Here is a 22457-nt window from a genome sequence, read left to right as displayed (position 1 = left end):
AGGAGTACGTGGCACCATCGCGAAGCTTGCGTCGAGACGAAGCTAAGTCGTGAAGGAGACGCGGTCGTCTAATGAATGGAGAAGAAAATGAACCAAAATATCCTCAGTGGTAGGTAGGAATGTACTACAAGAGAGAGGTATTTTGAAAAAAACTAGAAAACTTAGGGGTCAAATTTCCTAGGTGAATAAATAGAGGAGTAGGGCTATTAGAGAGTTTGAACCAGCCACTTGACTCCTCCTTATGCTACCTATTTGAGAGCTTAGAGCTAGGATTTTAGAAGAGAGAAGGATGAGTGCTTAGCCTATGTAATAGGTGAGAGTTTTGAGAGATAGATCTTTATAATTCGCTTAAAATAGGGCTGACCTTATTAAGTAATGAAGTTTATATTTTCCATATACTTGAATTCCCCTCCTTCTAGTTTCCCTCTATTGGTTCCCTTGTAAGTTTGCAAGTTTTTCGGTTTCCGATTTTGATTTTCGTTTTGGTTTTGGGCTAAAATTTCAGCACCTTGTGAGGTCATTCTTCTTGTTGCTAGAGGTACAAATTCGCATACACACGCTTATGTGATGGAGTTTTGAATTCCCTTGCCTCTAGACAATCAACTTGGAGAGTTTCGTTGCTCAGTGTTCATCTTTTTTGTTTCTTTGCAAGTTGTGATCTTTCGAGTGCTAAGACAGATGGATTGATCTTAAATAGAACATATGATTCATATACCATCAGTGGAGTCGTGTTGCCTTGATTTTCTCTTGTTGAAACTTTTCTCTATCTTTGCTTCTGTTTGAGTTTTGAGGTACGTTGGGTGATCCAAATAGGAGAAGGACATCGATGTCACAAGAAATTTGTTGAAACGCCTATTCACCCCCCCTTCTAGTCGTCAATCTCATTCCTACAATTAGTATCAAAGCCAGTTTGATCACTTGTTGACCTTAATCGGCTTTGTGATCTGTATGCGATATGGAGAGAAGTAGGAAGATTCCGCTATTTGATGGTCGTGATTTCTTGTACTGGAAGGTGCGCATGGGAGGATTATTTCTTAAGCCAAGGAAGTGCAATTTGTGAGGTAGTTGATTCCAACTATGAGATCACTACTGCTCGCACAACTCAGATTCAAATCAAACAGTATGAGGCCAACAACAAGGTCAGAAATATTCTGTTCACAAGCCTAAGTCGGAATGAGTTTGACAGGGTTCAGCACCTCTGTACTGCCCGGGAGATCTGGACTACTCTGAGTGTCTTTCATGAAGGCACTAATCAGATTAATGCTAGACGTCAAAGCACATACAACTAAGAATATCAAATGTTTGTGTAAGGCCCTGGAGAGTCTTTGGATGCCATGTTTGCTTACTTTTATGGAATTGTTAGAAATCTTCAATCAACTGGTGTTTTGCCCTATTCTGACCACGAGAGAGCGATCAAGCTTCTCTATGCTCTGGATCGTAGCATATGGGAAGTGAAGATCACGAGCATTGAAGAGTCATCAAGTTACGACACATTAACTTGTGATGAACTCTCCAGCAAGCTCAAGTCCATCAAGATAGCCAAAGCGGCTTGGAATGGTCTCGGAAAACCCCTATCTCAGAACATGGCGTTAGTTTCCGGACCTAGCGGTGACAACCAGTCTGGAGTTGGTGTTTCTTGTGTTAAAACTTTATCTGGTGGATTTGCTTTGTCTTTCTTGATCTCTATCACAGAGGAGCAGTTGGATATGCTTGATAATGAGGATCTTGCACTTATCGTGAAGAAATTCACCCACTTCTACAACAACTGTCGAGACCGGAGGAGGGGCAGTTCCCGTACCTGCTTTGAGTGTGGTGACACCACCCACTTCAAGGAGGACTACCCTAAGCTCAAGAAGAAGGAAGACTGCTACCACAACTACGACAAGCACAAGAATAAGAAAAAAAAGCCCTTCTTCAAAAAGAACCACGATAAGATTACCAAGAAGGCAGCTAAGGCAGCTTCTAGGGTGTTCGTGGCAGCTCTCAGCGACATCGACACCTCTTCAAGCGAGGAGGAGAGCTCAGAGTAGGATGAACCACAAGTGAAGAGCAAAAAGAAGGCCAAGGATCTCACCAGCATCTACTTCATGGCGGACGACAACAACGACAGTGACCCTGAGCTTGATCCCTCCGAGATATTACCTTCCTACGACCAGCTTTCCAACCAAGTTGATATCTTGAATGATGCTCTCGTTAGCTAGGATATGTTACTTAAAAAAGTTGTGCGTGAGTTGAAGGAGCTTAGGCCTAAGTATGAGTATGTTTCTTCTGAGCTTGCATTGCTTAGGTCTAGGCGTGATGATGAGGAGTGTGAAAGTTATTTGGTGGTTATGACAAAACTTGTCGAGCTCCAGACTTTGCATGCTCAAGTTGCCAGTCGACATGAGACTACTGAGAAGAAGGTCTCTGAGGAGGAGTCTAGATCCACTCTCTTAGGCGCCTTCATGAATTGCCCTTTGCTTGCAAAGGATGTTGAACTGAAAGCAGTGTGCATCAAGGAGTTGGAATCTAGATTGGAGAGTGTTGGGAGTTCGAAGGATGTGCAGTTGAATTGTCCCACCTGCATCATCTATCATGACAAACTCAGCTGGGTTAGAGAGCAAGTTGAGAAGCTTTTAGCCGAGAATGAGTATCTCCTTTCTCTAGTGGAGAAATACTTAGAAGGCAAGGGTAAAATGAATTTGATATTGGCCAAGACTAAGATTTGTGCCAATAAGGCGGGTTTGGCTCTTGGATTAGGTTTTGAGAGGGTGGCTTACAATAGGGAGAGTAAGACTGTTTTCACAACATCTACTATCATAAAAGCTGAGAAATCCAAAATCAATAACACACCACAACTCAATAAGAAGAAACCCACACTACAGCCTACCAAGAAGAAGCCTGCACCACAACCCAAGAGAACTTCACAGTCTCAAATGAGAGCCCATGTGAGAGAGCCTAGAATGACCGGCAGTCGAGTTCCTGAGACACGCTACCACTGCACCTACTACCAGAGAGAGGGTCACTGGGTCGGGTTTTGCTTTCGCCGTAGGAGGAATGAGCGACGTGAGTGGGAGTGGAGTACCCGGGACATGTACCGCCCCTCTGTTAGTGTACATGAGCCTTCTCCTCGCTGCTACCCACGAGTCTCTAGCGCTTTTCAGCCTCTTCCTAGAGGTGGTGCTTGGCATGAATTTTACCATGACTCATATGGTTTTGATCCACGTGTAAGAGGCTTTAAGTTTCAACGCTTTGGAGGACCATATTTTCTCTTTGTTGTTCTCGCCTCCAGCGTACTAGTGTTGATTTGCATGCACCTGCTTTTACTGCTTCAGGGCAGATGACCCAGTACTGGATTCCCAAGAAGTGTATGACTAACTCTAGTACTGAGCCATCCACCTATTACTCTTTCCGGATGTAGGTGGCAGGTGGAGGCCTAGAGAACAAGTAGCTCATTGATTCCGGTTGTTTACGCCATATGACCGGAGATACATCATGGTTCTCCAGCCTCACCCCGACGAAGCGGCACGAGTACATCACTGTTGAGGATGATCGGAAAGGAATGGTGAAAACCAAAGGTATGATAAAGGTGAATGAGAGTTTTACTCTTAAGAATGTGGCTTTGGTGGAGCATCTGGCATACAATTTGCTTTCTGTATCCTAGTTGCTGGATAAGGACTTAGAAGTGCGTTTCAAACGTGATACTTCTTAAGTTCTTGATTCTTCAGGCGCTTTGATTTACCGGATGTCCAAAGTTAGGAGAGTTTTTGGAGCTGATTTTTCTGAGTCCCTTGGTTCTTCTCGTTGTTTGATTGCTCAACCTTCTTCTGATCTTTGGATGTGGCATAGGAGACTAGAACATATAAGTTTTGACTTTCTTACTCGTTTGAGTGCTCTTGGCTTGATTCGACGATTGTCCAAGCTCAAGTTTGAGAAGAACCTCATTTGTGCTCCTTGCCAGCATGGCAATATGGTTGCCACCTCTCACCCACCAGTCAATCTGGTGATGACTGAACGACCGGGAGAACTTCTCCATATGGACATTGTTGGTCCTTTCCGAGTTCATTCGGCGGGTGGGAAGTGGTATGTACTTGTCATTATTGATGATTTCTTTCGTTACTCTTGGGTTTTCTTTCTTGTGAATAAGGATGAAGTATTTTCACACTTTCAGAGCTTGGCTTTGAGATTGTTCAAACAACTCCTTGGTGCATTGAAAGTAATTTGCAGTGATAATGGCACCAAGTTCAAAAACTATCTCTTTGATGCTTTCTATCTTGAGCATATCATTGAGCATCAATTTTATGCCCCACACGTTCCTCAGCAGAATGGCGTGATTGAGAGAAAGAATTGTACTTTGGTAGAGATGGCTAGGAACGATGCTCGATGAGCATAGGAGTCCTAGGAAGTTTTGGGCTAAGGCCATTAGTACAGCGTGCTACATCTCCAATCAAATTTTCTTGCGTTCGATCTTTAATTTGCCTTCTTATGAGTTGCATTTTGGGAGGAAGCTGAAGGTTTCGTATTTGAGAGTTTTTTGGGTGCCAGTGCTTAATCCTAAAGCGTGGCAATCTTGATAAGTTCGAGTCGCATTCTTCTTATGGCATTTTCTTGGGATATTCTCTTCATGGTCATTCTTACAAGGTCTTTAATCTTGATACTAACACTATAATGGAGTCACGTGATGTGACCTTTGATGAATCAACCCCTTGTACTAGCCTGTCTTTGAGTGTGCAGGTGATCAGGAGATGAGCGAAAGTATTTTTTAGATAGCGACCTTCCAGCTTTCGAGGATGACGAGGATGATCAACTATTTTCTACTACTACACTCGCTCCCAAGCTGGTTCCTGCCTCCTCGACACCGGTAGAGGGTCCTGCAGCCTTTACTTATACTTCAACTGCTTTTGAGCATGCACCAGCAGTGTTTGAGGGGGAGGTCATCTCGCAGCGTGAAGCCCCTCAACACATTCAGCAGCGACATCCCCCACAGCTGATGATCGACGACTTTGGTGAGAGAGTAACGAGGTCTAAATCTGTTTCTCATGCTCATTTCACTGATTGTGTATTTGTTGCTTCTTTTGAGCCAAATGATGTTGGACATACTTTATCTGATTCGAGTTGAGTCAATACCATGCATGAAGAGCTTGAAAAACTTTGAGAGAAATCAAGTTTGGGTCCTAGTAGAGCCACCCCAAATGTTCACACCATAGGCACTAAATGGATTTTCAAAAACAAACAGAGAGAGGATGGGTCTGTAGTAAGGAACAAGGCAAGACTAGTAGCTCAGGGTTTTACTCAGGTAGAGGGGATAGACTTTGGAGAGACCTTTGCACCAGTAGCTAGGCTAGAAGCTATTAGGATCCTACTTGTATTTGCGTCCTTTCGAGGTTTCAAGTTGTATCAAATGGATGTCAAGAGTGCTTTCCTAAATGATTTCATAGAGGAAGATGTCTATGTCAAGCAACACCCAGGCTTTGAGCATCTCAAATACCCTCATAAGTATACAAGTTTCAGAAAACTTTGTATGGGCCTAAGCAGGCACCTAGAGCTTGGTATGATATGCTTAGGTCTTTCTTGCTAGGATATGGGTATGTGATGGGGTCAGCTGATAAAACTTTGTTCACCCTCAAGCATAGCAATGATTTCTTACTAATTCAGATTTACATAGATGATATCATTTTTTGGCTCTTCTCATGCATTTGTGGCCAAGTTTGCAGAAACTATGAGCAGGAAGTTCGAGATGTCGATGATGGGTGAGCTCAACTTTTTTCTTGGGCTGCAAATCAATCAATACAAGCAAGGTATATTTGTCCATCAAACGAAGTACACCTAGGATTTGCTGAAGAAGTTCGATATGAACAATGCAAAGCCATTAGTGATACCGATGGCTACAGCGACCGTGCTTGATCTGGATGAAGATGGCGAGGAGGTGGACCAGTGAGAGTATAGAAGTATGATTAGCTCCCTCCTGTACCTGACGATGACAAGACCCGATATCCACTTCGCCGTCTGCTTGTGTGCTTCCAGGCTTCACCGAGGACGTCTCACCGCCAAGCAGTGAAACTCATTTTGAGGTATCTCAAGCACACTCTTGAGTATGTCCTTTAGTTTTCTGCATACTCTTAGCTTTCTCTTCGTAGCTTTTTAGATGCAGATTTTGCTGGTTGTAGAATTGACAAGAAGAGTACCTCTGGTACTTGTCATTTCTTGGGTACTTCTCTTGTGTGTTGGTCTTCTCGCAAGCAGTCTAGCGTTATACAGTCTACTACTGATGCTGAATATGTAGCTGCTGCTAGTTGTTGCTCATAGATTTTATGGATGATTGCTATCTTGAGATATTTTTGGTTATATTTTACGAGTGTGCCACTTTTGTGTGATAACACCAGTGCCATAAGCTTAGCCAATAACCTAGTTCAACACTCCAGAACCAAACACATAGATGTGAGTTTTCACTTCCTGAGAGACCATAATGAGAAGGGAGACATTGAGTTGAGTTACATAGATACCCAACACCAGCTAGCCGACATCTTTACCAAGCCTCTAAATGCAATAAGGTTTACCTTTCTGAGGGAAGAGCTTGGTGTGTATCATCCCTATGGCATTGTGTGAGGGGGAGTTGCTTTTGTACACACTCTATTTTATTTTTGTTGTATTTGCATTGCATAGCATTTTTGTAAGATAATCATGTTAGTAAGCTTTACTTATATGTTCTTTGCACTTTCTTGTACTATTTGTGAATTTATGCTAAGTGTAGTGGATGTATAATAATTTGTGCAAACTTAGGCTATTATTAAAACATGACATAAAATCTGTTGAGCAAGCTTGTCTTTTCTAAGAATGAATTTGAAATGTGAACATAATCTCTTGTCACCCTTGAGTGTTTGCTTTAGCTTGATCAGTGCTTAAATTAGGGCTAGTTCTGTGAAAAGCTTACGCTAGGCCGCTTTGTTTAATTCAGAGGATTGGGGGTTTTTAACCTTTGTCTATGTAAATGTTTAGCCCATGATTAACCCTTGGGAGAGTATATGCTCTTTTGTGTTGCAAAGGCATAACTTGTTTTGATTTTATGAAAAATTGCATATCTTGAATCCTATGTGGAGTCAATAAAATGAATGATCAAGTTTTAAGCTAAAATTGAATCCAATATAGTGGCTTAAGGTTTCATGTGGTTTGCCAAAGAAGTGAACTCATGGTTGCTTAAAACTCACTTGAGAATAGTTAAATGATCAAATGAGAAAGTTAACTTGTGCTTTTTAATGTGCTAACAATATTTTTTTTTATGTTGTCAAACTAAGGGTTGGATTGATATATGGGTGTTTGCCTAGTTTGAACTTGACATAGCACTAGTTTCTTTAATCTTTGCACTGATCATGAAACTGTGGATGTTTTTGTGGTGACATCTTTTGGATAATTGAACAACATGATCAAAACTTGCTTTACTCCCGGTGCTTGTGGCAAGAACTCACTTTGAGATTTGTGCGCCTTTGAGTTATATTGTTTACTCCTCCTAGTGCTTTGACATCTCTAGTCCTTGCAAGTGCTTTGTGATCTATATGTGAAGCTTTGTAGGCTTGCATTTTATTTGCACATCTTTTGTATAGTCTTGTATCCTTGATGTTTGCTTTGTCAAAGGGAGAGAAAATATGTCCAAAGATATTATGCACTAATATTCAACAAAGGGTGAGAAAATTGCATTTATCTAGAAATGAAAAAAATGGAATCTGTGCAATCATTAAGGAGGAGTATGTGTTTTTGAGTTTTTCTTCCTCTTTTGAGGTTTTTGGCTCGTCTTTGTCTCTCGTAGTGCTTTTGTAATCTTTCTTATGTTAAGTGATATATTTTGTTCTTTCTCGAGTTTTTGTCACTTGGATGAGCTTATCTTAATTTCCTCAAATCAAAATCTTTGTGCTTTGAGGGTTGTTAATACAATCATCAAGAGGGAGATTGAGAAACCAAGTTGAAATGTACATTGGTTTACTTGTGATGAGTGATTGATATTGTTATTTATTTGGCTTGATGATATTCGGTTTTGCATGAGCTTTGATGTGATTTGAATTGATTTGGGATTTCATTTGAGCATATTGATTGACTAACTGTAATTGGAGTTGGAGATATGTGTTTGCTTGTGTCATGATGTGCAGGTGGTGGATGCAACTTGGCGGTCGACGGTGGGATGATCAGGGCCAAGCGGAGTGCTTGGTGTCAGACGATCAAGGAGGTCGAGCGGAGTCAATGGTGATTCTAGCTGAACACGTGGAGGTCAAGCAAAACATGAAAAGCGGATGGAGACGGTGTCTTGACAAAGTCAAGCGAAGGGGGTGCCAGTGCAAGTGACAAGGTGGCCCAAGGGATCGGGAGCGGGAGAGACTTGCCGGTGGTTAAGATCACATGACGGAGTACACACGTCGACATCGAATCGCTTGCTTAAGGTGTAAGCAAGACGGTGAGTCACGCTTTGAGAAGCGTGCAAGTAGTTTTACGGTTTGGCCTCAAAATCGTGAGAGAACTGGAGGAGTACGTGGCACCATCGCGAAGCTTGCATCGAGGCGAAGCTAAGTTGTGAAGACGCCGCAGCCGTCCGATGAATGGAGAAGAAAATGGACCAAACTACCCTTTGTGGTAGGTAGGAGTGTACTACAAGATAGTTGTATTTTGGGGAAAAGCTAGTAAAATTAGGGGTCAAGTTTTCTAGACCTATAAATTAAGGGGTAGGGTCATAGGAGAGTTTAAACCAGCCACTTGAGTCCCTATTGCGCCACCTATTTGAGAGCTTAGAGTTAGGGTTTTAAAGGAGAGAAGTATGGGTGCTTATCCCATGTAATAGGTGAGAGTTTTGATAGATAAATCTTTGTAATCCACCTAAAATAGGATTGACTTCTTTGAGTAATGAAGTCTATGTTTTTGCATATATTTGAATTCCACTCCTTCTAGTTTTGCTCTATTGGTTCCCTTGCAAGTTTGCAAGTTTTTCAGTTTTGATTTTTGTTTTGGTTTTTGGGCTGAAATTTCAGCACCTTGCGAGGTCATTTTTCTTGTTTCTAGAGGCATAAAATTCACATACACACGCTTGTGTGATGGGGCCTTGAATTCTCTTGCCTCTAGACAATCAATTTGGAGAGTTTCATTGCTTGGTGTTAATCTTTTTTTGTTTCTTTTCAAGTTGTGATCTTTCGAGTGCTAAGACACATAGATTGGTCTTAAATGGCACATATGGTTCATATACCATATGTGGAGTCGTGTTGCCTCGATTTTCTCTTGTTAAAATTTCACTCTATTTTTGCTTCCACTTGAGTTTTGAGGTGCGTTGGGTGATCCAAATAGGAGAAGATCATCGATTTCGTAAGAAATTTGTTGTGATGCCTATTCACCCCCCTCTAGTCACCAATCTCGTTCCTACGGTACGGTTGGTCGGCGTAGAGCTTCCGGGGTGCGCGGTGAACCCATAGTCGGAGGTGGTTGTCTAAAGGAGGGAGACGATGGCCCTTGTGTCCAGGCAATCCTCGTCGAGGATCATGCGATTCCTCCTCTTATAGGTGACCCAGAGGAGGAGGATGATGATGACAATGTTACAGATGGAATTGTGTCAGAGGAAGGGAAAGGCCGAGAGCATGGGAATTGTGTGATCCACCCCCTATGGATCATGTGACAGTGGGAAAAAAACCCTACTCATTAAATTTGCATGAGGGAGACTAGACTGTTCAATGTAATACCAAGAGTACGTTTCAATGTGCATGTCACAGACTTCAAGTATTTTGTTTGGTTATTTTAGGGTGGGCATAAGGTGAGAGTCGAATAATGGTCTTCAGTGAAAGATAAAAGAAATAAGGTAAAAACTTGTTTTTGACCGTGCGTCCGTTTGTCGCCTGGCACAAACGCAGCGACAGCCGCTCGATTCAAATCCATTGGCATGTGCTTGGACGCTCGCTCACTGCACCTAGCCCCTCCTATCATCCTTATCCACTCCTCTCGTTCACTTTCCCCTTCGTTCCTATATACTCTCATCTCTCTCTCTCTCATCCTCGGTCTGCACCACCGCCACCGAAATCCCACAATGCCACCGTGCCCTGCGCCGCTACCACCACTTCCTTCTTCGCCTCCACCCATGCCAAAGCCCCGCCACCCCCAGCTCTCCATTGTCGCCCTTTGCCTCCTTCTCCACGTGCAGTGGCGGTTCTCCTCGACTGTCCAGCCACGGGACCAGCGCGCCCAAGTGATCGTTCTGGAGGGGCCGTTGTAGAGCTCATCGATGCGGCCCTAGTGAGGGACTGCTCATCCCTAGCGCGTGTACTGTCATCCTCCGCTAGGGGCGGTGGCGTGAGGCTCGGATGAGGGGCATCAGTGTGGGGGCGTCGTAGGTGGATGCACTCGTGAGCAGGGTCGAGGCAAGGCGGAGCTCGGAAGCACGATGGTTGAACCTTGGGCGGGGCCCCATGGCGGTGAAATGAGGTCAACCTCCTCCAAAAGGGATTGAGCTCCTCGTCCTCAGATCCAAGCACAACTGTGTGTGATCGAACTCCTCATTGTTGGATCTGAGCACCTCCGCATCAGATCGAGCTCCTCCACACGGGATGGCTAGGTGAGACATCAACTCATTCGACTTGCACATGTTCCATGGTAGCATGCTCCCAAGCAGATTCATCATCCTACTGTGAGCGCACCCCCTCCCCCCTCTCTCCGATCTATGCCCTCTCTTTGTGCAACTTGGAAGCTCTGATTTTTTTTGTTCATACTGGATGTTCTTTGCCGGTTCCGATTTTTTAAGAGATAATCAAAATAAAGATCGAGAGTTTTGATTATGAGGTAGTGTGCGTGTGTCCTGTGTGTGAGAGACTATGGGAGAGGGAGATGCCTGCAGAACTGTACTAGAACATGCATTTGCCTTCTGATAGACATGTGGATAAGCAAAGCAACAACGAGTAGTAGAAGATAGATGGGATTAAAAACATTTTGGTAGTTTGGTCCTCAATTTTTCTAGTAGTTCATTGTAATTTGGTCGTTTAATCCTTCCTTTCTTAGTAGTTAATTGTGATTCAAAAGCCAATTTAGGCCATCTCCAGCGAAGTCTGTTTCCAATGCTACAATGCAAATGCCACTTCCTCTTGCCCCACATCTGGCATCCAGCAGACTCCGTATCTGCCTCTATAGTGATGCAAGCTCGAATCGAGGAGGAGAGAGGAACAACATATTTGCGGGAGGGGATGGAGCTATGGCAACACTGTTCATGAAGGATGACTGTGGACTCGAAGAGAGGAGAAGAGTAATGGAAGGTAGAAAATAGGGTAGATGATGAAGATAGAAAATATAGAGACTATTGTAATAGTATTAGAGGATGCTGTAATAATGTTATAGGAGACGAATTTTTAAAGTATCTGTTGGAAATTGCCTTAGCTCAAATATTATCTAGTAACAATTAGTCCTGAATAAGCTCTGAACTCAATATAGTGTGATCTAATTTCTATTGAATAATTGGTATCTTAGGTCGTTGTTAGTAGCTAATTCAGTTATATCATCTGTTTTGGCATTACAATTAGTTGTTAGGTCTTTCAAGTGTTGTAATTTTTTTGTTCAATGAGTTCTTCTCGAGTCATATTTGTGTTTCATGGAAGTTTTTGTCCAGATAAATTTTCTTTGAGAGGTTAATAAGTAGGTAATGCTAGTGATTGCTTTTTTTTTTTTGGTTAGATGAGGCTAAATCTAACTTTATTGTTTCTGCCTATTAAGGATTTTCTTATAAGATATCAGTGTCTAGTAATGAAGTAGCTTTTAACAGCGAATCAAGTTTTATTAGGTAATAAGTCAAGCCTGCTTTTCTTGAATAGTTTAAGTGTTTTCCTTCATACGATGGATTTTACATAGTGTGATTATTTTAGGTAGAGATGATGAGCATTTAGACTTGCTGCAAGCTTGTCACGAGTAAAACAATTGATCCTGTGACAATCATTAGCCATTTAGATCGATCTGCATGACTGTGGGGAACCTTTGTAAGCTTTTACTTGTTATCCCACTTACACAAGGACTGTAATGATCGATATCAATGCAATTCTCTCCTAGCAGTTCATTTTTATTTTTCACACTAACCTATTTTGCCTATGCATTCACTATGATTTGCTTACACCTTTTAGCAAATTTATTTATTATTCTAACATCTTTTTAACAAATGATGCATAATAGTGATTTTTCATATAGATTTCGTAGTTATGGTTTACTTCTTTTCGTTTTAGTGGTAGATGGACACCAATAGCGTGTTAATTGAATCATGAACTGCTCCTTTTTCCATGGTGATGAACTGTTTATGTGTGATGTGCGATTCATATTTGCACTCGTGATAATGAACAGCTAAAACGGTGTGGGTGCTGATATGATTTTACTATGTTGGCAATTTTATGGTATTATGAAGCCAAATCTAAACTATCATATTCTATGAAATCTCGTGTTTCTATGAAATCCAGAGCGGAGCTGAAATGATATATGTACAACATTCATATACTCACATATTGTGCATTTTCTATGAAATGATATGCTACAAATATCCTAAATCATGTATGCTTATTTCCTTTTTTTTAAGGACTGCAAAGGAACAACCGGTAGTAAGGTAATTCAAGTATCTAAGTCATTTATGTGCTCGTTCTCAGACAAATCCAGTTATTCAGTCAAGCTACTTAACTATTTGAAGAAACAAAAATTCATAAACAAGAAGTAAAAACTTGCTAATATGTGTACCAGAGTGTAAATGAATAAGTACAATGCAAAAATCAATTTTTTTTTACTCTTTGTTTGTTTTGTACTTCAGTACTCAAAACTTGAAATCAATGCTTAATGTGCATACATCTTAGGAGAAAGAAGTATCATGCAAATTTAGCTTCTTTTATACTTTTTGTTTGTTTGTTTTGCATCCACTGTAAGACAAATCTAGTGATTCAGTTAGGCTACTTAACTATTTTAGAGAAGCATATTTTTGTGAATTGATAAGCAAATATTTCCACATAATGGGTAGCAAAAAGTACATAAAAAATAGATTGCAAAGTTAGTTGCTCATTCTCCTTCTTTTTTTTTTTTGCAATCTAGGTGCTCAAATGGTCAGTATAATACTTATTGTACATAAATTTTGTGAGAAAGAAAATCTGCACATGTGGGATCAAGCAAATTGTGTAGATTTTTGTGATCTAAATGTGTGTGATATGTGAACCTGTCTGCTCATGTTTGCTTTTTCTAGTTCAAACTCTATAATATGATCTATGTGTCTGTCTACTTATGTGTTTTTTCAGTTTAAATTCCAACTCTATGTGTATCACACGTTAGGTATGTAATATGTGCATATGTTTGCTTAATTCATCTGTAGTGGAGGTGCAACAAAGGATACATGATTGTGTAAGTTTACTCATCATCAAGTAGCAGTGGATCCAGCCCAAGTGTTGTCGTGGGCGTGCTCTGTGTGCGGGATGTCAATCCGAGTAGTTGTCCTGATTAGGAATATAATTAATCAAGTACTTTCCTAATTAGTGGTGTGCGCATAGATAGGCAGTAGTATGCACGTGTAGGAATTAGTCTGGTTCAAGAAAGAAAGTAAACAAGGTACCACCCTATTGAGCTATATATGTTTGGATCCGAGGTCACGCACAACTAAAATAGGTACCGTTAACATGTTGCAGCCAGACTAGGGAGATGAGAGGACACGGCAATGAGCAGATCAGCCTCGTAGTGGAAGTGCAGCAATTGTGGAATGGAAGCGTGCAGATCGCGAAGAATGAGACTGAAGCGTCGGACGCACTGGATAGAAAGGCCCAACCGTGCTTCACCTTTAATCATGGAGCACCCGCAGCAGCTTTCGATTGCTTTTTCTTCACTGGATCGTTGGATCCATCGGTGCCACGTGCCAGGGTCGGGTTGATCTGCAGTGCAAATTGCGAACTGCCATGGAAAGGAGCTTATGACTGGTGGTTGAGGTGGTCGGCAGGCGAAACAAAAGAGCTCACACCAAACGACCTACCGGTTTACTGCCTATGGCTAGCATTGTTCATGAACAACAGGAATGGATCGACATCTCTGTGGGCGTATGTGTATGTGTATGCCGTTGGCGTTTGCCGATGCGATTATCTAGATGACATGGTAAATTATAATTTTAATAGCCTCCCCTCCGAAGCGTCGGAGTGGAGATGGTCTAAGGCGTCATTTTTTTATTGTCTTAACTAATTGGTAATATAACGACATCACATCAGTAAGTGGTCGTGCCGGAGTGGTTATCGGGCATGACTAGAAATCATGTGGGCTTTGCCCGCGCAGGTTCGAATCCTGCCGACCACGCTTCTGTTCTTTTTCTCGTTTTTGCCTTGGTTGTTTTTTGAGATCTTCTCCTGGTGAAACATGTGCTGTGCACGTGCTTTGGTTAACAACTTGATTCATTTAGGACTCTGTCATTCTATCATCTACTCCTTGGGTCCAAAACCAACCAATTTGCTCCTGCGTTTTTCCCCATTTCAATCCCTGACTACTCATCTACCAAGCCAAAAAAATACTCACATCCACTAGTTCGTCTCTATCAGATGCTTACTTATAATATCGAGTTATTCCTGCATTGGGTAACATGATGGGCACGTGAAGGCTACATCTTTAACGTAGCTCTTCATGTTCTGCTCATCCGTTATTTTCATTTTAGCAAGTTCAAAAGGCCCCTTCAGAAAGAAAAAAAAAGGTAACGCAGGCTTGTGGAACCCTAACACAGCCCGGCCCCACCTGTCAGGCCACTGACGTGTGGGCGCGCACACCGCCGCGCGGGCGTTTGCGTCAGCAGAACACTACTCGCCCTCGTGTGGGCCCGGCTGTTTCTTCGGACTCTCCCCGGGCCGGTGCGTAGGGTAACCCTCCCTGCTCGGACTCGGAGCGGGTCGGGTCGGGGCTTGTTGCTGCGCTGCGCCGCCTCCCCTCGCCTCGGCGATTCTTCCGGCGAACCAACGACGCCAGCCACATCCACACCTGAGCGGGCGGGAGAGAGACAGAGAGAGAGAGAGAGAGAGTGCGGACGCGGCGGCGCTCAGCCTGAGCCCTGAGGGAGAGGGGGCCTTGCGTTGGTGTGGCGGCGCCTCTCGTTTCGGTTCCTGGTTCCAGGTGAGGAGTCCTCATTTCCCCATGAAATTTTTTGTCGCGGCAAGGCAGCGCTTGATCGTTCTGCAGTTTTCTCCGACTTCTGCTCGGAGTATTTCGTGCACAGGCCACAGGTAGATTAATCTTTTTTGGGGGGGGGGGGGGGGGGTTGTTCACGCCCTTTGCTAATATGGGGTTCGTTTGTTCATGCTGTTTTTGGTTGGTTTTGGGCCGTTGTCAATTCTCGCATCTTATGCACTACTACAAAATTGGCTTGATTTTCTTCTTCCTTTCCTCTCCAAGGTTTTCTGGTAATTTTTGTTTGATTTAGAGACCTGCTTCCCCCGTGGTTTCTTTGATGCAACTTTCTTTCCAGATAGTCCGCAACAGATTTTTTTTTTCTCCAGAGGAACACTCTCGCTTTCATGGTTAAATTTGCCAACTTATTGAGCTATTTTCATATGTTTTCCCTAAAGATCCAACCTTTCTCGTCGCACAATCAATTTCCCCCAAAAAGAAGTTCATTACTTGCCACATTACTGCCTCAATATCTGGCTGAATTATAGGTTATCTGGGGTACAGGGGTACAGCTTGAACCGAATCTTCACGAAAAAGAAAATACTATAAATAAACGCGAGAATGCATTTCCTTTTCGTGTAATATAGAAAAAAAAACTACACTTTTTCATATTTTCTTCCCGGCATGTTTGTAGCCTCGCATTTTTTTTCTTCCCCTTCTTCCAATTCGCAATTTCGCATACAATGACGTAAAGAAAAGAAAAGGAAAACAACCTGTTTTTCCTTGCCCCTTCGATGCAATCTGCGGTGCTGAGAAGAAAAAGAAAAGCTCTCTGTACCTGCCCTGTTTAGTTTCTTTGCGGTTTTGATTTTGCACACGCAATTGCTTTTCATCCCGTTTGCTTGCTCCATGCAGTCACTTCAACTCCGACTTGTCCTGTTTGGAGAGAAGGACCAGTGGACAACTTAGCGGGCTCAGATTCTCGTGACTTGGGTTTCAGGAGGCCGCGTGAGTCTGCTGTGAGTGATGGGGCACTGCTATTTGAGGCAGCCGCTCTCAAGGGCTGAGGCAGTGCCCGAGCGAAGGTCCAGGCTCTGGCAGATGGATGCGCCGCCGACGCCCCGTGTGGAGGTCATCTGCCCCCAGCCTCGCCGCCCCACCCGGCTTCCATTCGCTGTGGAAACCGTGAACAGAGCCAGCCCCAGGCTGAACGGGTTAGTTCTCTTCTTTGATTATCTTTTGTCTTCCTTTCTTTCCAGTAAAGGTCCCGGTATAATTTATCAGTGCTTCGTGCTGGATGCTCAATTAGTCGTCAGGCATGCTGGCTTCTATGTACTCGATTATAGCATGATTTTGGGTGCCACCGTGACAGGGTGTATGAATTTGTATGCTGTATGGGTTTGTTGTGCAATTTGTAGAACGTCACATGTGTGCTACTACATTGTCTAGTGTGTATGGAACTGGAGAATTGACATACAAAGGCAGCCCTTGTTGCTTCTAGGCACAATAGAAAGCTCAACGTGGTAAGATAGAAAAAGGATGCACCATACTGCATATCACCACTCACCAGCTTATGGTAGAAATAAAGGGCACTGGAAGGAATATGGCATCATTTATGCTTTGCTTTTTACCAAAGAAAATCTGTTACAAGGGTAACTCTGTCTGTCTAACTGTAGTTGTTTCAATGGTAATGATTAGTTTGGTACTGATCATGACGTGCTTTGCTGAACCTTTACTCTCCGTGACTGCAGTGCATTCCCGGTGTACAGATCAGACTACACTTCTGATATACTTGATCTTATCCTCAGCAAGGTAATTGTTGAAAGGTTTATTTGATGATTGAATGAAATAACTTAAACTGCCATGCATGACTCGGTTTTGATACCCAATTTTCTGTTTCCAGAATGACCCTGACAGCGATATCGATTCGAGTAGTCAGGTGGGCTTTTTATGTGGATCGCCTCCTGTACGTGTTAACAACCCAATTATCCATGATCCGCAGTTTGGTAATAGGGCGCCATCCTTTTCTCCTTTAGGGAGCCCCCACAGCAAAAAGCCGGCAGGAAGAGTTGAACTGGGCTCTCCATCTTGCGGTGCTAGCAGCCCAAAAGTAAGGATCGAAGGTTTCGCTTGTGGAAACTCGGAGCCCCACTTTGCAGTTACCTTTTCATGAGCAATTCATCATTCGTCGTTCCTGATTTTATTTTCGGACTGCCCTTGACTCATGAATTGTCGCGGTGCAGGATATAAGTAGTTCCGTTAAGCTAGCCTGATTAGAGTCGCCTTTTGCCCTTCTGATTGTGGCATTTGAAACTGCACAATCGCAGTGAGCTGTAATATGTACATAAATGAGGTCTGCATATGTAACTACATGTAGCTGGAGTTTCGGTGTTTCATGAACGATGAGCCTGTAGCCTGTAAATAGAGTTGTTTTTGCTTTTCAAAGTAAGATGTAACATGAATTCTCCTGTTTTTTTATGAATGTGTCTTGTTTTGTGTCACATGAGGAGCTTTTACTGATGCATTACCAACTATTATGATATTTTGAATTTTGTTCTTTTCATTCTTTGTCAGCTCGAGTCTTCATGTCAACGTCCTGCTATTTGACCAGGGTGAAATCATAACGTGCAAGTTAGAAAAATCAGTTGATGTAAAAAAAAATACTTGTATCCACTGGCACTATCATTTTATCACCATTAAAATAGTCTTATCTCATTTGTTTTCTGAAAGAGATAGGTTCTTGAGTTAAAGAACAAGGGTGAAAACTGGGATGATACTTGTACCAAAACATATGCCTTTTCAGGATGGCAATCTCTTTCCTTTGGGGAGCAAACAACAATCCTGCTTTATGGACATAAAAAAAACCAGTGTTTGTACATTACATGACTGGATAAATTGATTACCAAGAAAATGATGTTTGCGTAAAGGGTATATGGGGATTTCCAAAAAGAATTTCAGTCTCAGCATAAGGCTAAGGCAGCCTTATTTAATCTTCACCTTTTCAGCTCGAAACGCTGCGTAGATCATCTTCCAGCTCCTTATGGCGATGAGCGTTGGTATGACCACCCATGAACTGTTTGCACCAATGAAGTATGCAGTGATGAAGTAAACCAAGCATCCGTAGAGCTGGCCCAAACAGACGGTGACCTGGAGAATATTGTTGTAGGATTTCCGGGATGCAATTGCATATCTGCAACCAGCAAACTTGACTTCAGATAGAACAGAAGCTACATCATGCTTCTAATGCACACAATCAGTATCTGAAAGAATCATATATCACTAACTGCGGTAGACTAAAATCTCCTATGAAAAATATGTAACGTGTAACCTTTAGATACATCATTCACCAAACAACATCAACAAAAAAAAAAAGGCATGGAATTCATCACACCTTTCACTTCTGAAACAAAGAACATTTTCTCTAATTTGCATGCCTTGCTTTTGGTTCTGCCACATCCCTCATGCTGCTTAAATGTTCTCTGGGAGCATAGGACTAGCACAGCGCAACAAACCATGAACTAAATGCATGTTACACTACCGGAATAGGATGTTAATCATCAAGTTCCCTTTTGCCTTATTTCCATCATGGTAAAGCAAGAACAAAGTGCAGATTCCAGGTATATATATAGTCTAAACTGAATGAGGCTTAACCCTATTGCAGCACCATGTTTGCAATAACTTGGCCGACAAAATCTAATCAGAGAGCAGTGGTTTATTAAAATGTAGAATACATGTACATCTTAAAAATGCATTCTGCGTGTTTGGCAAAAGATGAGAAGAAAGCCATACATTGCAAGTAGTGACGCAGGGCCTTCTAACACAGCTGTTACTGCTTCAACTCTTTCACTGAACAGCAACACACTAGTGCTGGCACCATGTTTGAATCGACATGTAATATGGCAAATGGGGAAAATCACCGAGAGCTTACTGGCTTCATCGAAGTAGCTGGGGTTCTCCTTCCTGCAAAAATCAGGGGTGACGGCGAAGGTCCCCTCCATGATGCTGTGGGTGAGGCCGGTGAACGCCCACCGGCAGATGAGCAGACGGTCGGTCTTGGATAACCTGCGACATCTTCCTTCAAGCTCGATCGCCGATGACATGAGAGGGGTGCTTGTCACGCGGCACCTATGCTCGATCAGGCACCAGTGCTTCAGAAAATGCTTGCACGTGTAACTACCGGTACCAATTAAGACAACATGCAATGCAAGATGCTTTGGCGCAAGTGCTTAAAGAGAGAGAATATTGACATATAATTAAGCACGTATAAAAACTCTTCTCTCCAATACAGATGTGTGCTTAAATAGCTCTAACCTTAGATACCTTAAGCATCCGAAGCAAACTTAACCACCCCTTCCTCCTTGTAAGCACCCACCATATATAACGTGGCAAAAATAAACCGATTTTTTTTTTTTTGCGTAAGCACAGAAGGTTGCAACCGAGAAAAATGCTTTTATATCGATGTTTGATAATGTGGCCACACACTCTGTAGGAGTGCTTAATGATGAGCAAGGGAGAACTAGTGAAGGGAGACGACTTACTGTAGGTCTAAGCCAATAGGACTACCAGTGTCTCATGCAAGGTCCACAGCACTAACAGCCCAACACAGAGAGGCAAGAAGGCAGCCCGCGGTCCAAGTATCCATCCCGTCCGCATGGATTATCATAACTGATTTGTGTTGAGATTCATGTTAAAATAATAGATGAAAAAAATTATATAATAAGTAAGAAAATCTACAAATTAATAAGTATCATAAGAGAAATGGATAAACCGACAAGATAGACCGTGCATGGCCAAAGCTATGCCGAGTTCCACTTCCCATCATCCCTTTGTTTCTTGCCTTCTTCTTGGGAGACGACTAGACACGCACGCACGACGCACAAGAAACAGGCGGCCATGGCCGATGCCGGACGTCTGAGAGAAATTCCAAGAGGCGAGGGAGTCATGCTTTTATCTAGAATCTTGGTCCTCCTTCTTTGGTTATGTGATGATACGGTATTGTTGTAGGCATATCTTTGATGATACGGCAATAATTCTGTTACCGGAGACGAGCTAGACGGCGAGGAAGACGAAGAGGGAAGCGCCCAGGTAGGGCGCGAGGCCTGGCCCTGCGACAGCTGCTCCGCCGGCGCGTAAGGGTGCCCGCCGTGTCCCCTCGTTGCCGCCTCCGCCTCCTGACTTGCTCTGCTCTAGACGACGACGTGATGATGGGCTGATGGCAACAGAAAGTCGCCGCTTGCTATACCAACTGCAGCACCTTGATTTTTATCAACACGGCAGCCCAGTTCAGATCGAGATCAAATGATCTGAACACTGAACTACAGTATTATGAAGTAGACCTGCTGAGTTTTCTAATAAAGAAGAGAAAGCCGAGGAAGCAGCGACGGGGCTCTGATGGAAGAGTGTGGGAGCCAACGGCTCAACGCTAGCTGCCACAAGCCTACAAGGCCACAACCACCTCCACCGCTCGGCTTGGTTCTATATCTGGAGAAGTGTGATTGTACTATCTGCCTGGTCGACTTCCTGCCATTAGAGCAGGGTAAGAATAAGATCATAATGCAAGGTGGATGATCAGTTGATGCGAAAAAACATTTGCATTATTACCCGATGAAAAAACCATCAGGGCGAACACCAGCTTCATTCACAGGCCTCATCAGTCATCAGTTTATAACACTGCAATAATCTTTCATCATTTGTTTTCTGGAATATCTCTTGAATTAAAGAGAACAAGAGATGACACTTGCACCAAGACATGTAAAGCTTCTTTTGTGACCCATTTTCTCGTTGGCCCGACACATCTCCTCGCGTGCCGAAGCCTAGCTCACACCCCCTCCCTTCCTCTCGCTGACGCGTGGGTCCCGCCTATCATCCCCCTCCTCCCATCGTGTGCGCAACCGTCGACCGAAACCACCGCCCCCACGTCCGCCGCACCCCATGACCCCGAACCCTGCCCTCCCACGTGCCTATAAAGCCACCCAACCCCGCCACCCTCTCTTTTTTCTCTCAACCACGCCGCCACCATCTCACGTCGCCAAGCCGCCATTGTTGCCGCTCGAATCTTAGCCACTTGAAGATCGCCACAGTCGAGCTCTCCCCGGTGCGCCTGAGGCCACCATTAGCTTCACAGGAGCACGAGAAACCTCCTACACCGCTCCTCGTCGTTGTTCCGCCACTACACAATTGTTTCCGCCAAGCCCCGGTGAGTCTTGCCACCACTTCTCCGTCGCCGAACTTCCCCGTTTCACTCCGAGGCCTGCTGACCGACTTTTTGGCACCGTAGGACCCCTAGGAAGCCTCCCTGACCCTCGGTTTCGCTTCTCCGTCGTCGTAGCTGAGCCCCTGTCGAGCTCCAATCACCGTCACCGCTTCTTTCCGTCGCCGACCATCGTCGAGCCATCTCCGGTCGCCATGAAGCCCTCGGTGAGAATCCTCACCGTCATCTCTTTCAATTGCACCATTTCTTATCACGTTTGGTAGCTCGTAGTGCTAAATCGTGTGTCACCGGCAATGCTCCAGCCATGTCCACGACGGTGCTATCGTGTTTCTATCATCGCCGGCCGCCAACCCTCCCCTTTGCTCTCAGTTGTCCGATCGTTGATGAGCGGCTGAGATTAAACCCAACCCATATCCCTTCGCGATCCAATTAGAAGCCACCACGTGGCCTCATAACTCCAGTCGGATTATGTAGTCCACATCAGCACCACATGTCGCCCACATGTTAGCCACGTTATCCACTCGAGCCCAGTCAGCATGCTGACGCAGTAAATAAGGTTTTATAAATAAAAATAAATCTATTAATTCTTTTAAATAGGTAATTTTACATTTAGGCCCCTAAACCTTTTGGTTTTCACAAAAATGTCCTTGTTGGTACTATTATTTTACTTTTAGCCCCTAAGTTTTATATATTTGCATATATGTCTATGAGATTTCACAAATACTGAAACTTTTCTATTTTTACAAAATAGCCCTTGCCCTTTTTGTAGAAAGACCCCTTGTGCTTAAAACTTTTATAACCTTTTCATACGAGCTCTGTTTTACGCGATTCTTATGCTCACATGATCGTAGCAGCGAGTATTTTCTGTTAGTAGGCTTTTTATAGTGCTTTGCTATTGTTTGATGTGCTATTCTTAGATATTTGTACTTGCTTATTTCCGGTGTTCGCGAATGCAATAGGAGACAAGCAGTTTGTGAACCTACAGGATCAGACTTTTGAAGAGTTTGAGCAACCCACTGTTAAATGCAAGTGTCCTTGATCACATTGATCCTATTGTAGAAAAGTGTATCTTTTACTTTTAGTTGCATGCTATATGAATCCTATATTTAAGGTTTATTAGTACTTTCCAAATTATCCTTATCTCCTGGGTCATAGTTTGGGTGTCGTGGGTAGA

The 22457-nt window shown here is 43.3% G+C and overlaps 2 protein-coding genes and 1 non-coding gene across 6 annotated transcripts; 2 read left to right on the top strand and 1 right to left on the bottom strand.

Annotated features, from left to right (window-relative positions):
- The first annotated feature begins 14195 nt into the window (after positions 1-14195).
- Positions 14196-14277, top strand: TRNAS-AGA (transfer RNA serine (anticodon AGA)). Its single transcript has one exon. It is a non-coding gene; the product is annotated as a tRNA-Ser (tRNA).
- A 504-nt stretch (positions 14278-14781) lies between these two features.
- On the top strand, positions 14782-17573 carry LOC133908611 (uncharacterized). Of its 4 annotated transcripts, XM_062350742.1 has the most exons (5): positions 14782-15078; positions 15988-16286; positions 16824-16884; positions 16976-17011; positions 17109-17573. In XM_062350742.1, exons 2-5 carry the CDS (start codon positions 16099-16101, stop codon positions 17184-17186), a joined length of 363 nt encoding a protein of 120 aa, XP_062206726.1. In that variant the 5' UTR covers positions 14782-15078; positions 15988-16098; the 3' UTR covers positions 17187-17573. The 4 variants fall into 4 exon arrangements, with proteins under 4 accessions (XP_062206726.1, XP_062206718.1, XP_062206701.1 ...); XM_062350734.1 differs by having other exon boundaries at positions 14796-15078; positions 16073-16286; positions 16976-17573; XM_062350717.1 differs by having other exon boundaries at positions 14799-15078; positions 16976-17573.
- Positions 17574-18033: 460 nt separating this feature from the next.
- LOC133887542 (probable 3-beta-hydroxysteroid-Delta(8),Delta(7)-isomerase) lies at positions 18034-20457 on the bottom strand. Its single transcript, XM_062327532.1, has 2 exons — positions 18862-20457; positions 18034-18262 (listed from the first exon to the last, which is right to left on the bottom strand). Exons 1-2 carry the CDS (start codon positions 19170-19172, stop codon positions 18055-18057), a joined length of 519 nt encoding a protein of 172 aa, XP_062183516.1. The 5' UTR covers positions 19173-20457; the 3' UTR covers positions 18034-18054.
- Positions 20458-22457: the final 2000 nt, after the last annotated feature.

Source organism: Phragmites australis, chromosome 1 (genome assembly GCF_958298935.1).
Source record: "Phragmites australis chromosome 1, lpPhrAust1.1, whole genome shotgun sequence".
In the NCBI taxonomy this organism is placed as follows: domain Eukaryota; kingdom Viridiplantae; phylum Streptophyta; class Magnoliopsida; order Poales; family Poaceae; genus Phragmites; species Phragmites australis.
This window is presented reverse-complemented; position numbering and strand designations above follow the sequence as displayed.

Coding starts and splice junctions, on each gene's coding strand:
- LOC133908611 (XM_062350734.1), top strand. CDS start 16,099: ATGGGGCACTGCTATTTGAGGCAGCCGCTCTCAAGGGCTGAGGCAGTG. Junction 16,287..16,823: donor GCCAGCCCCAGGCTGAACGG/GTTAGTTCTCTT, acceptor CCGTGACTGCAG/TGCATTCCCGGTGTACAGAT. Junction 16,885..16,975: donor TTGATCTTATCCTCAGCAAG/GTAATTGTTGAA, acceptor TTCTGTTTCCAG/AATGACCCTGACAGCGATAT.
- LOC133887542 (XM_062327532.1), bottom strand. CDS start 19,172: ATGTCATCGGCGATCGAGCTTGAAGGAAGATGTCGCAGGTTATCCAAG. Junction 18,263..18,861: donor CCTGCGTCACTACTTGCAAT/GTATGGCTTTCT, acceptor TGCTGGTTGCAG/ATATGCAATTGCATCCCGGA.